A 12,167-nucleotide genomic window follows, 5' to 3' on the forward strand; every position below is an offset into this window, starting at 1 on the left:
ACGCTGCTCATTTGTTCGCTGTCAAGTTGAGTTAAATAATTAAATTATTTTAAAAGATTGTCTTTTATAATTGTCAGTGGCTAACAATTGATAATGAAAAGTTTTAATAATACAATATAAAAGAAACAACTCAATAACCAAATAAGAATTGACCTATACATTCTGATTGATATTTATAGAAGTTTCAATTGGTCATGTGGATTATTGATTTTTTTCCCCATAAAAAATCACCAAAATCTAAAATTAAACACAATTATGGCCAAAAATGTCAAGTTATTATATTTTTTTTTCTTGTCTCTTTGATTGGCGTGGTGTCATTTTAATTTCATCACAAACTGGGCTTGAACCCGGCTTCGGTCCCGATTATGTTTCCGCAATGCAGACACAAACTTTGTTTTTATTAAACTTGTTTGAGATAAATAAACCTGCCTAAAAATCATAGTGATTCCAAAGACTGTTATACAAACTTTGAAATGTATTTTTTTTAAATATTAAATCTTCATGTTAAAATTAAGTTCTGTAACGAAACAATATCAATTTTTGTATTTTGATTTTGTATTATGTTAATGTTGTTGTTTTCTTTATTTCAATGATACAACAAAAATTTATATTTTATTGTTATTGTTGTTGTTGTTGTTGTTGTTGCTGCTGTTGTTGTTGTTGTTGTATTATACATGCATTTCTTAGTACTTTTATGAATAAAAACTGCAACGGGAAAGAAAATGCTGGAAACGTCGTAATTTGCGTCGCGTTTTTCTTTTGGTTTTGTCAATGTTATTTTTAAAGTATGCCGCAACATCTATCCTGGAAAGTCAAGGTAATCGATACCAAAATTCCAATGTAACTGATGAGTTTCACTACAAACAATTACGGCTTTATACAGAATAAGAACACACGTTATCCTACTTGTCAATATACAAAATTATCTTCCTTTCATTTAACAATGAAAATAGAAAAATAATAATTACATTAGTGTTAGTATAAATTTGTATACACATAGTTTCACTAGAACGAATGCCCTTGGCATTCGGTATAGGGGCGCCTTATGCCGAGTGGTTTAGTTTGTTATCTTCAAACAACTAACCCCTAATTGCTGTGGGTTCGAATCCCGCCAAGGACTTTAGATTCTTTCCTGTGAGGAAGCTATCCAGCTATCCAGCTAGCTTACGGAACGTAAGTGGTTCTACTCAGTTGCCGGTTCGTGCCTGAATTAATGCACGAAGCGGAACCGGAGCAGAAACAGAGGTTTCTCCTTCAACAGTAAAGCTGGACAGTCGCCATATGACCTCTACTGTGTTGGTGCTATGTAAAACCCAAAGGAAATCCGGGAATTCAGACACATACGAAAAGTTTGGTTCCAATATTTCTTCTTATTCTCATCACCATATTACATTTTGATATATTCAAATCTTAATTTCGGGGTCCATTTAAAGGCAAAATTTACCCCCCCCCCCAAAAAAAAGGGGGAATATCATGGAACAAACAAGAGTTTTAAAGTTTTAAACATTTTATATATTACTCACTAGTAGAAATGGCACTAATTGGGAAATAATTTGTCACAAAAGCAGTAAAATGTAAACAAATTAGTATTTTTTATTATTGTACAACATGCCAAATGTACCAGAAGCAAATGTACCAGAAGCAAAGATGGCTTAGGCAAATGGCCGATGGGTAACTTTTTTACAACTAATACATAACAACGAAACTAAAAAAGCTTTTGAGAAATAATGATAAAAGCTTTCCTGGGGCTTAGTTTGGCCTCTCAATTTATACAACTGTTTGAAACTATGTGTGAAAGTACCCATATCTTAGAATATATACTTCTTGATTTGTTCCATAGACTTGCCCTTTTTTCATTTTATTCGTTGTTAAAACCGTGTTCGTTATAAGTGTACCCAGCGCTATCGTTCACAAAGCTGTGAATTTCAATTTAAATAATGTCAACAACTCGCATAAAGAAATGCAATGATTTATTAATAAAATGTGATAATTTCTTCACATGGAAATGCAAATGTTAATGAATAAAGAAAAGATATAACAACATTTTTGCATTGTATACAGAAAATAATAGGAAATAAATAAGAACACAAAATATTTTGACTAAACTGACTAAATTATACAGAAATGCATTCAATAAATAATGTTTTAAATGCAAAAACTTGAACAAAAACTAGATTGAGACAACTTTCTGTGGACGGAAAATATTCAAAACTAACAAATACATGTAGTTTTACTACTGTTATGAATATGTGATTTTATATAAAAAGTATTTACGAAGGTGACTCATATGACAATTTAAGCACTAAATTTTTAATACTACTGTAACATACTTTAAACTGCTGGCTTTCTTAAATGGATTTGTCAACCTTACCATTTTTTTAAATCTCTCAATAAGCAATTTTGTGATATCAAAATGAAAATTTGAATGAAGTTGGTCAACAATAAAGAGGCGGGTCAGTCCGTACTTGACACCGCTTTATCACTTCCGGTTCCAGCAGGGTAAAGGATAAAACCTGTACCTAAAACAATGGCACGTTCTAAAATAGGAATGTAAGCTAATTTACATAAAAATATGCATAAACATTATCTTAATACATATGTAACTTTTCTTCCTGAATATTTAACAACTATATAACATATATAATGTATAAAAAGCTACTTAGTAAAAATATATCTATATCTTATGTACAATGTATTCTTTGTTCTACTATTCTTTGTTCTAGGAACTAAAATTAAAATTAATTAATAAAAATCTCAATACACGGTGCAGACATTGATCAAGTCGCTACCACATTAAATCACAACCGTAGAAAAATGTTCATCCTTTAAACAGACAGACAGACAGACAGACAGACAGACAGACGTGTACACATGCTCATAATACTTTTCATGCAACACCGTAACCTTCCATTCATATAAAGATAAGTTAATAAATAAATAGATTAATTTACAAAAAGAACACATTATGGCAAATATGAAAATTGTCAAAAGATGTGTTAATAAATAGATGTCATAACTAAAATTTTGTCACAACCTAAATGAACAAGTTTATACATTATTCAAAAATTTTACTAAGGAGTGAGATTCAAAAACAAATTAACACATTGGAAAGTCCTGAATGAGTATTTCTTGTTGGTGGAATGTTAGTTTTACTCCATAACGTCATGTACATCTAAAACAAATGTTTTTCCTTTTTTGAGATCTTTTCTTATTGCGTCTTCTATTTTTACACCGACGCTTGTTACTTTTTTCTTCACCTTTATTCTTCTTACAACCTTTTCGCCCCTTATTTTTTCTCCTTCTGGTTTTATTTTTATTTTTCCTGTCTTTTCTGTTTTTTCTTCCCTTTGGTGCATTTCTAAATTGTTTTTTATCTTCACTGCATCTTAGAAATATTTCCATTTTCGCACCACATTCATACTGACAATTTTCCGTTATTTCAGGGCTATTTAAATCCTCTATTGCGTCAATAGTGGCTTCGAAACTTTTCACACTGTGTTGTACAATTGATTGTATATACTCCTTCTCATCCCTTTTATCCGTGAAAGGTTTTACGTCGATAAACTTGCACATCTTCTTCTTAATTTTTCGAATTCCAAGCATTGATGTGTAGTCATACAGCTTGCAAGATACAGCTTCAGATAGTTGAATAATTTTATTAACTTGTGTATCGCCTTTAAGATTTTCGTTCAAATGTCTGTCGCGTTCTAGAATCTCTTTATACAAGTTCAGGTACGCTATCTGCATCATCATTCTCCCATAACCATGGTGAATAATCTTCTCCTGGAAATAAACGTAAAAAAATGGTATCAATAATACAGTTTTTCATAGTGATTTCTTGATTAAGAAATATACAATGTACATTTGTTATTAGTATAAACATGTTTATTCCCAAAAGTATATATAATGTACATACAAATAAAACAATAAACAGAATATTTTTACAGAATGGAAACTGGTGAGAACGAATGAAGAATCTTATGGAACTCTTCTCCTTAGGAGAACTATATGGTTTGTCTTAAATAAATTGATAGAATTTACTAGACAAGAGAATAAGTAGATACATGTATAATGTTATTAAACAATTAATCATGAATACATGTTTTGTAAATAAACAAGCAAATTTATGGACTATTGTTCCAGAGATATAGATGGAAAAATGAAATTAACTGGCTAATTGTAAGCCAATGGCTAAATATAATCCAATTAAAGTTCATCAGGCAGTATTGAATAGATAAAATATGAATCAGTCATGTCCACGTATAAATATCATTGAACTTTGGATACTTAACAATGACTCAAGTTAGGAATAAGTTTACTTACAACTTTAGTGCCTGCCCGAAGGTATTTAGAAATACTTGACTTTTCGATGTCCTGCAAATCTATAATGTCATATGGCTCGAAATCCGTATCAGAAGTGAGAATGCTTCCCTGTAAGATGATGAAAAAAGTTTTATTTCATATTTACATAATATCATTAAAGATAATGATGATAACAATAATAATGATGATAATGTATTAATAATATTGAGACTTATTGAGGCAAATAATAGTGGTAATTTCACTGCACATAACTTAGATTTAATTATTTATATAATTGATGAATTAATTAAATAATAGCAAAGTATGCATTTGTCTTACCAGCAAATCCTTCTCTGCAATAAGAGTGTCTTTAATTTGACCCAGCAATGGTCCTAATTGGTTAACAATTTCAAAGGTGTCATTACGCAGTAGAGGGCATCCGCTTGACTCATCTGTTCGAATGTCACTAAAACCTTGGCAGTGCTTGCAAAATTTGCTAGGGATTCGAACCTGGTAAGTTGCTTGGCAAAGAATAGCACCCACGTTTACCATGAGAATAAATGCAATAACCGTCAGTCGTGCTTCTGAAATAGAGAGTAATGAATCTTTAAATTAATTACGCATGAAAATAACAGAAAGAAATAGAAAACAGATAATGCATAGCAATTGAAATTTCTTAACAAAATAATATATATATATTGAAGGTTCTATTTGTAAATATGCATTGTAATAACTAACTCTACCTTTTTTCATGTACTCCATATTGTATTGAAATGAAATGCCTTACCATTTTAGTGATTATATATACCAGACTATTCAGCATCAATTTGGAATTTACAGAGTTTCAGACATGTATATATAAATCCCAGACACATCAAACACATGTAGAGCTTGCGCGCACATTTCATTGGCCAAGAGAAAGAACGATATTATTGTTGACGCCGTTTTTCATTGGTTGATCGCGTATCAATGCCCGATATAGAAAGGGAATCCCGTCTTTACACGAACTTATCTATTGGTAATCAACGGTCATTATTTGACCAATTTAACATATTATTTTTATAGTGACACCTCAAAGCATCTATTTGTGTAAATCAACTCGTTTAATTATGCATACAAATTTTAAGCAAGTCGCTTATGGAAATTATTAAACATGACATATTGGATATGCTCATAGAGTTAAATATATGACGGTGACAGGGGCGGAGCAGTATCAGATTAAATGAACGGTGTACGCTTAACCAGTCAATGAAGATTTAATCATTATTATTTTTCTGTCGCTAGCAAAGCTTTTTCTACTTTTGAAGTCGTATCTTCTTGTAAAAAAATATTTACATGTTTATTAACGCTGAAAAAAAAACGTGCGCAGTAAAACATATTTTTAAAGAAAACAGAAAAACAAATAACTTTTAACACTATTAAATAACGTATTGCTCCATTTTACAAAATTCATTTGCGGTCAATCATTTCAACATTTTTAAAGAAAGTGAGAATGCCATAGAAATATGTGCAATTTTATATGTCTCAACTTAAAACATTATAATCGTATGCAATTTTTTCAGCACTTTAAATAGAATAAAATAATGCATACCACTCACAGAATGTTACATTTAATTTCTATCAACAGCGTCACAAAATACATTGTTTTTCACGTATAAATCTTGCCTCATCCGTCTACATTTTTTTCAGCTCGAAGCATTACGCAAAGAAATAACAAAAATAAATAAATAAATAAATAAATTTTAGATAGTCAGTTTCTAATATGAAATTATTTTGTTATGATGAACGGTTATTTGTTTAATAATTTCCATGTATTTTCGAAAATCTTGTTGATAGTTATTCAAAATAAAAGCATTTCGGCAAAACATGAGTGAAAACAAATAATAAGATGATAGATATTGACTATAAAAATGGTTTTAATATCATTTGTTAACTTCAATCTGGCTATTTAAGTCGGTGCTAGGGGGAGGGGGCGTGAACGGTAGCTTGCAATTTTCACTACTCACCACGAATAGGCTCATTCAAACCAAGACTGCAACATTTTCAATTCTGCCATAGAAAATATTTGAGCCGCGTCACGACAAAACCAACCCTATTACAAGTAGAGAAACTGATAGTGAACAGCATGGATCCTGATCAGACTGCGCGGATGCGCAGGCTGGTCTGGATCCATGCTGGTCGCAAACGCACTATGTTGGTTTTGTCGTGACGCGGCTCATATGTTAATCATCTAGACAACATCTGTACAAAACTTTTGCTTAAAATGTTGGTTGTTATGTCTTGTAACTGACGGATCTTTAGGGAAAAATTGTTTCCTTAAGGTACAGGTGGACCTCATGATTGCTGGACACATTCGGCTCTTTATGTAACAGGTCAAATTCTGGGTTTTATTTGTGACTTTGTATGAAAAGTGACGACGTGAGTTGATTTTAACATCACATGTTAAATGTAAATGTTTCAAATGTAGCACTCCTTTTTCAATACCATGAATGTAAAAGATTGAATATTGCTAAAGACGGTGCTCTGGGCATGCGAGATATGGTATCTAACAATAACGTTCATTAACAAATTGGATCTCTATAAGTCAAATAATTTTCAAGGTATTATCAAAATTTCTACAAAATTAATAGTCTTATTGAGAGTAATTTCATTTAAGTTATAATATAACAATAGAAAAAAATAAAAGAAATTTTGATGAAACATCAAAATGCTTCTATTGTTTTTTTCTGTAAGAAAATACCGCCCATGACCAGGCTCAATCAAACGGAGCCTGAAATCTTTAATTTTTGCTGTTTTTAGACGTTCTTGTAACAAGAAAATGTAACTTTGTGTTTTATCCGCCACGAAATTTATTTATTTATTTATTAATTTATGTAGGAGAAATGTATTTATCGTTTGTTCTGCATTTCATCACTTGACAGGTATATATGTGAGCATATGAAAAATGTATGACAAAAACTGTACTGTATATGCCAATAAATATTTCTGTCTGTTTGTCTGTCTCTTTTTTAGGGATTATGTATTTCTCTATTTTGTATTATGGTTGCTCTTGTTCCTGTATTGAGTCAATAAAGAGATCTAGGTATGTTCTGTTCTGATCAAGCAGTCAACTTAATTTTGTGATAACAAATATGTGTTTGTAAAATGTTTGAACATTTAACAACTTAACTGACCGCATCTCATATGACATATGTTTTCAAAAGATCATAGAGTATTCATACAAAAATGCTAAAGCAATATATTCCCCACGTAAATTAACTATAGAAAAATGATATTTCTAACAATGCAATTTTTTCCTTTTGAGAATAATTGTAGAAAATACTATTAAGATGTTGGAATAACTTAAATTATTAAATTAATAAATTTTGAAATACAATATGAGTAAAATACACCGGTATTTAAAATGTGCACCTCTATGTTTTCAGTTATTCAAAAGTTCATTTTTATCACATTCTTAGTTCTTTAATAGAAATGTTTGAGTCAGAAAACTAAATAGGTGTCCAATGAATTTTTAACAGGATCATTATTTAATAATTAAATATATATATATATATATTGAATACTTATTCTAGACTTTAAAGGCATATTATTCCTTAGAAATGAATACAAATATATTTTGCATAAGAAATAAGTTTTTTCTTATTATTGAAAGAATGGATTTAAAGTATGTTAGCAATTTCTCATATAAAAAGAGAAGAGAAGCGCTTGCAGTGAAATTATCTGCTTTAAAATATAGAAAAATGTAAACAAATCAATCAAAATAATGTTTCAGTATAATCATACCAGTTGCAAAAAAGAAAGAAAGCAAAATATGATAGAAATATATAGCAAAGGAGATGTGGTTAGGAAACTTTTACAGGGCACCACAAAAACGACTTTTTGAAAGACTAAAATAAAATAGAATAATCAGGCCTAATTTGCCTAATATTGTTTTCAATTTCATGTAAAATCATCTACTAAAAATACCAGTATAATATGATACATGTACTTTTGTACTTTTAAATATTTTTTTTGTATATTTTTTATCATTTAAAACAGACATTAAGTTTGGATAATATAATATTAATAGTTATCAGAAAGTTTGTTTATTTCATACAAACTACACAAGTCTGTCACAAAATATGGAAAAAAAGTGAGTCAATATGAAATGAAAGATGTAAATAACTAGGTACAATTAAAAAGTCAACATAAACTATTTTGTTCTGCAAATCTAAGATGGTAAACAATGGACAATTCAGGATTGTTTTTAGGTTATACCATTTTGAATACTGTATTCAAGGTATGGACTTTAATGTGGAGACGAGGCTGTATGGGTTATAATATAAAAATATCTACAGTTTAGTTGATATTTTGTGATTTACCTATAATCATCTCTATCACTTAATGACCATCTTTGATGGTTGCAAACTTACTTGACTCATCGTATGTAAAGAAATAAAGACTATTTACATATATAGGTCAAAAGATTTTTATTTCCCACAATTATCTACTAAGATAAATCTGTATGACGTCATTTCCTTTTTTGATTTAAAAAGGGCAAAAGGATATTGATCTTGATATTCTTTGTTTTGCTTTTAGTTTTGGTTAAGAAAAAATGGATAACTTTAAAGAAATGTAATGAACGGCATAATTATGTTTTTGAATAACCAGATATTTTAATATTTTAGGCCGCAGTCAGAAGAGGTCACCTAAAAACGATTGCGCTTTCCACCTTTTCACTATAATCATTTTTTTTTTGCATGTTTCGATCAAATTATGCTTACAGCCACAACAAAAACGCTGGTAAAATTTCAACAACTACTTAATTGGACTTTCAGTTTTCTTTGTTTTGGCATACGTAGTGAACATTTTCGATTTGACACAAATGATGATTGATCTACTTTCGTTTTCACAGTTCCAAGTACATTATGATGAGTAATACAAAGACATTTATTCTCATGTCTAAACAATATTGTAAATTATGTTACACTGAAAGTGGAAAACTTAAATTATGGAAACTTAAAAAAAAAAAATAATAAATAAAAAACAAAAAAACAAAAACAACAAGTGCACAAGTTGGAACGTTTGAAAATACATAGTGTATGAGTATTTTTTAATTAAGGTGTTTTTTTAATTAAGTGTTACTTACCTTTCTTAACAAAACCTTTCTTGTGTCAACTATTTTGGTTTAATTGGTAAATATTCTTTGGTAAAATCAAAAGGTATTGTATTTTTATATCACTTCACATATTTTGAAATATAACTTAATTTTCTGAAAATTTAATGCGACTTTTTTATTTTTCGAAAAAATAGAGAAAAAAAGAAGATAAAATGAATTTAAACAGTAAAGATAAGTTGTCATTTTTGAGAACATTGTAATCTTCTAAAACAAACATAATTTATACTCTCGAATTTCCAGGAATATTGAGACTATTTTTTATGTAAGTTAACTACTTGTTTCAACGTATAAAACTGAAATAAATGGTTCATTTGCAAAAGACGTCTATGCTACATTTAATACAATTTGATCAGTGATACTAGTGGAATTTTAATCAAATGTTTTCATATCAAGTTAAAAGAAAATGAGAAAATGGCGGGTTTGTTGTTGTTGTTGTTAAAAAAAACCAACTTTGTTGAGATAATTTTGCAAGAAGATGTCGTTTTGGATTCCTGCTTCAGACAATGATTAAACAATATGGACATATTTATTCTAAACTAGCAAAAAAGTAAAAAAAAAACACATACACCACTTCTGTGGAATAGTTTCAACAATTCTGTAGATAATACGAGGAAAGGATTCCTTTTGCAGGTTTAACTTTTAGACTGTTGGTGACAACATTTTCTATCCATGCGACCAGTGCAGACCATGGTCAGATGGCACGGATATGACCACTGCAGACCGTGATTACCCTAGAGGAGCCGGCACATCCATGCAATTTATGTTATGTTAAATATGACCTTATTAGTCAAGTGATTGGGTGTGTGTTCTCTTCAAATTACATTATATATATTTGAGCCGCGTCACGACAAAACCAACATAGTGCGTTTGCGACCAGCATTGATCCAGACCAACCTGCGCATCCGCGCAGTCTGATCAGTATCCATGCTGTTCGCTTACCATCCCTTTTACAAGTAGAGAATATTATAGCGAACAGGATGGATCCTAGTCAGACTGCGCGGATGCGCAGGCTGGTCTGGATCCATGCAGGTCGCAAACGCACTATATTGGTTTTGTCGTGACGCCGCGGCTCATATGATATTCATAAATAACCAGCTTAGGATCCTAATTTCTATCACTGCATCATCTCATTGGTAAGTATTAGATGCCTGATGCCATCCTTTCTGAATAGTACTTATTTTCACTTAGGAAACAGCAATTAAACAAATAAAAACATGTACATAAAATAAAAAATAAATAAAATGAATGAATAAATAAATAAATAAATGAATAAAATGAATGAATGAATGAATGAATGAACGAATGAATGAATGAATGAATGAATGAATCGGATGCGTAAGATATATTACACTCAACATTATCTCTTATAATAAAAAAAATCAGAAATATTCACTAATTGAGACTAACATGCTAGAACCGGAAGTGATTGGTCATTTGCACCGCTATATAGCCTGACCAGCTGGCACAACCATGCCGTCCTACCCAGTTATATACTGTTGCTAGTGTTATTTTTGAAAAATAGACGGTTCTGAATTAAAACCAGGGAAAATCCATTTAAGATAAAACGGCAGGATAAATGTCAGTATTAGTAACATCATTTTTTCGACAAAAGACGTGTATCTAGTTTTCTATAACTATAATATTTAATGTATTACATTTGATATAATTATTAGACTTGATTTTGTGTATTTTTTTTTTTTTTTGTTTTTGTTTTTTGTTTTAACAAAATCACACTGTTTTCAAATTTTCTAATAAAAGTAGCTTTTCTGATGTACGCTTTAAGGGATTAGAATAAACGTTTAACTGAAGTGATAGTGCCATTTTTGAATATCATATTCGTTTTATCATTATCTAATCTTATCTACATAATAAATAACGTCTGAAGTCGATCGTTCTAAAACTTAACCGTTGTGAGACGGGACGACTGAGGCAGTGTCACTCACTTCATTTGCTTCGCCTCTGTTAAAGTTCGGCTCTGCCTTAATTTGTCATATCAAATTTGATATTATGCCCCATATGCTAGCATTTAGTCTTCGTTGACTTGTAGAAGGGAACCAGGACAACTTTGATCAATATCACTTGTCGAATCATTAAATTACAAGTTACAAGCCTAAACCACGCCCACTATCAGAGAGGCGGTTCTCTCTCAACCGTTAAGAAAGTACAACAAACCGGTTACGCTACAGTCTGTAAGGGGAGATCAGTGCAGAATAGTTTTTCCTCAAAATCATTCGAACATTATGCAATTCGTACCAATATTTAAATGGGTATATTCTCGACACATATTGTCTTGAATTTATTTTAAGTAAAGCAATCATTTCAATTTTATTTGTTATCCAATTTATTTTGATTGGACGTTTCAGTCTTTCTCGCAACAGACAAACATTTAAAAATTTCAGACCAGGCATTACTTTGTGAATTTATGCATTAGGGTCTACTTTTCACTAAAAAATATGCAACTTTATTATTAAACAACGATCACATACAAAGAACATGGAGAAAAAATTGATTTGTGCTTCGGATATTCAACTGTAATGTAATAGAGAATGCTAGTTGACTGTTCACATCATTTGGCGGCGTCTTTGATGTGCAGCATCAACATTTAACTTGTTATTGATATATTATGTTGTTGGTATCTATGTAATGTAAAATTTATTATGTCATGTGACCATCTCCGTATTTGATATGTCATATCATGTTATGAAGA

At 30.5% G+C, this 12,167-nt stretch overlaps 1 protein-coding gene across 2 annotated transcripts; it reads right to left on the reverse strand.

The window, feature by feature from the left end:
* Positions 1-2,029: 2,029 nt before the first annotated feature.
* On the reverse strand, positions 2,030-9,545 carry LOC132755983 (uncharacterized). Of its 2 annotated transcripts, XM_060746930.1 has the most exons (4): positions 9,431-9,545; positions 4,642-4,886; positions 4,324-4,431; positions 2,030-3,783 (listed from the first exon to the last, which is right to left on the reverse strand). In XM_060746930.1, the coding sequence occupies exons 2-4, from the start codon at positions 4,852-4,854 to the stop codon at positions 3,163-3,165; spliced, it is 942 nt and encodes a 313-aa protein (XP_060602913.1). In that variant the 5' UTR covers positions 4,855-4,886; positions 9,431-9,545; the 3' UTR covers positions 2,030-3,162. The 2 variants fall into 2 exon arrangements, with proteins under 2 accessions (XP_060602913.1, XP_060602907.1); XM_060746924.1 differs by lacking the exon at positions 9,431-9,545 and having other exon boundaries at positions 4,642-6,511.
* Between the last annotated feature and the right edge of the window lie 2,622 nt (positions 9,546-12,167).

The sequence above is a fragment of the Ruditapes philippinarum genome, unplaced genomic scaffold, assembly GCF_026571515.1.
Source record: "Ruditapes philippinarum isolate M1 unplaced genomic scaffold, ASM2657151v2 ctg2608_1_1_1_1, whole genome shotgun sequence".
NCBI lineage: Eukaryota > Metazoa > Mollusca > Bivalvia > Venerida > Veneridae > Ruditapes > Ruditapes philippinarum.

What these genes read in the sequence shown, in the direction of transcription:
- LOC132755983 (XM_060746930.1), bottom strand. Translation starts at nt 4,854, where the DNA reads ATGGTAAACGTGGGTGCTATTCTTTGCCAAGCAACTTACCAGGTTCGA. An exon ending in TTGCAGAGAAGGATTTGCTG is followed by an intron (nt 4,432 to 4,641) that starts GTAAGACAAATG and finishes ATCATCTTACAG; the next exon opens with GGAAGCATTCTCACTTCTGA. An exon ending in TTCGGGCAGGCACTAAAGTT is followed by an intron (nt 3,784 to 4,323) that starts GTAAGTAAACTT and finishes GTTTATTTCCAG; the next exon opens with GAGAAGATTATTCACCATGG.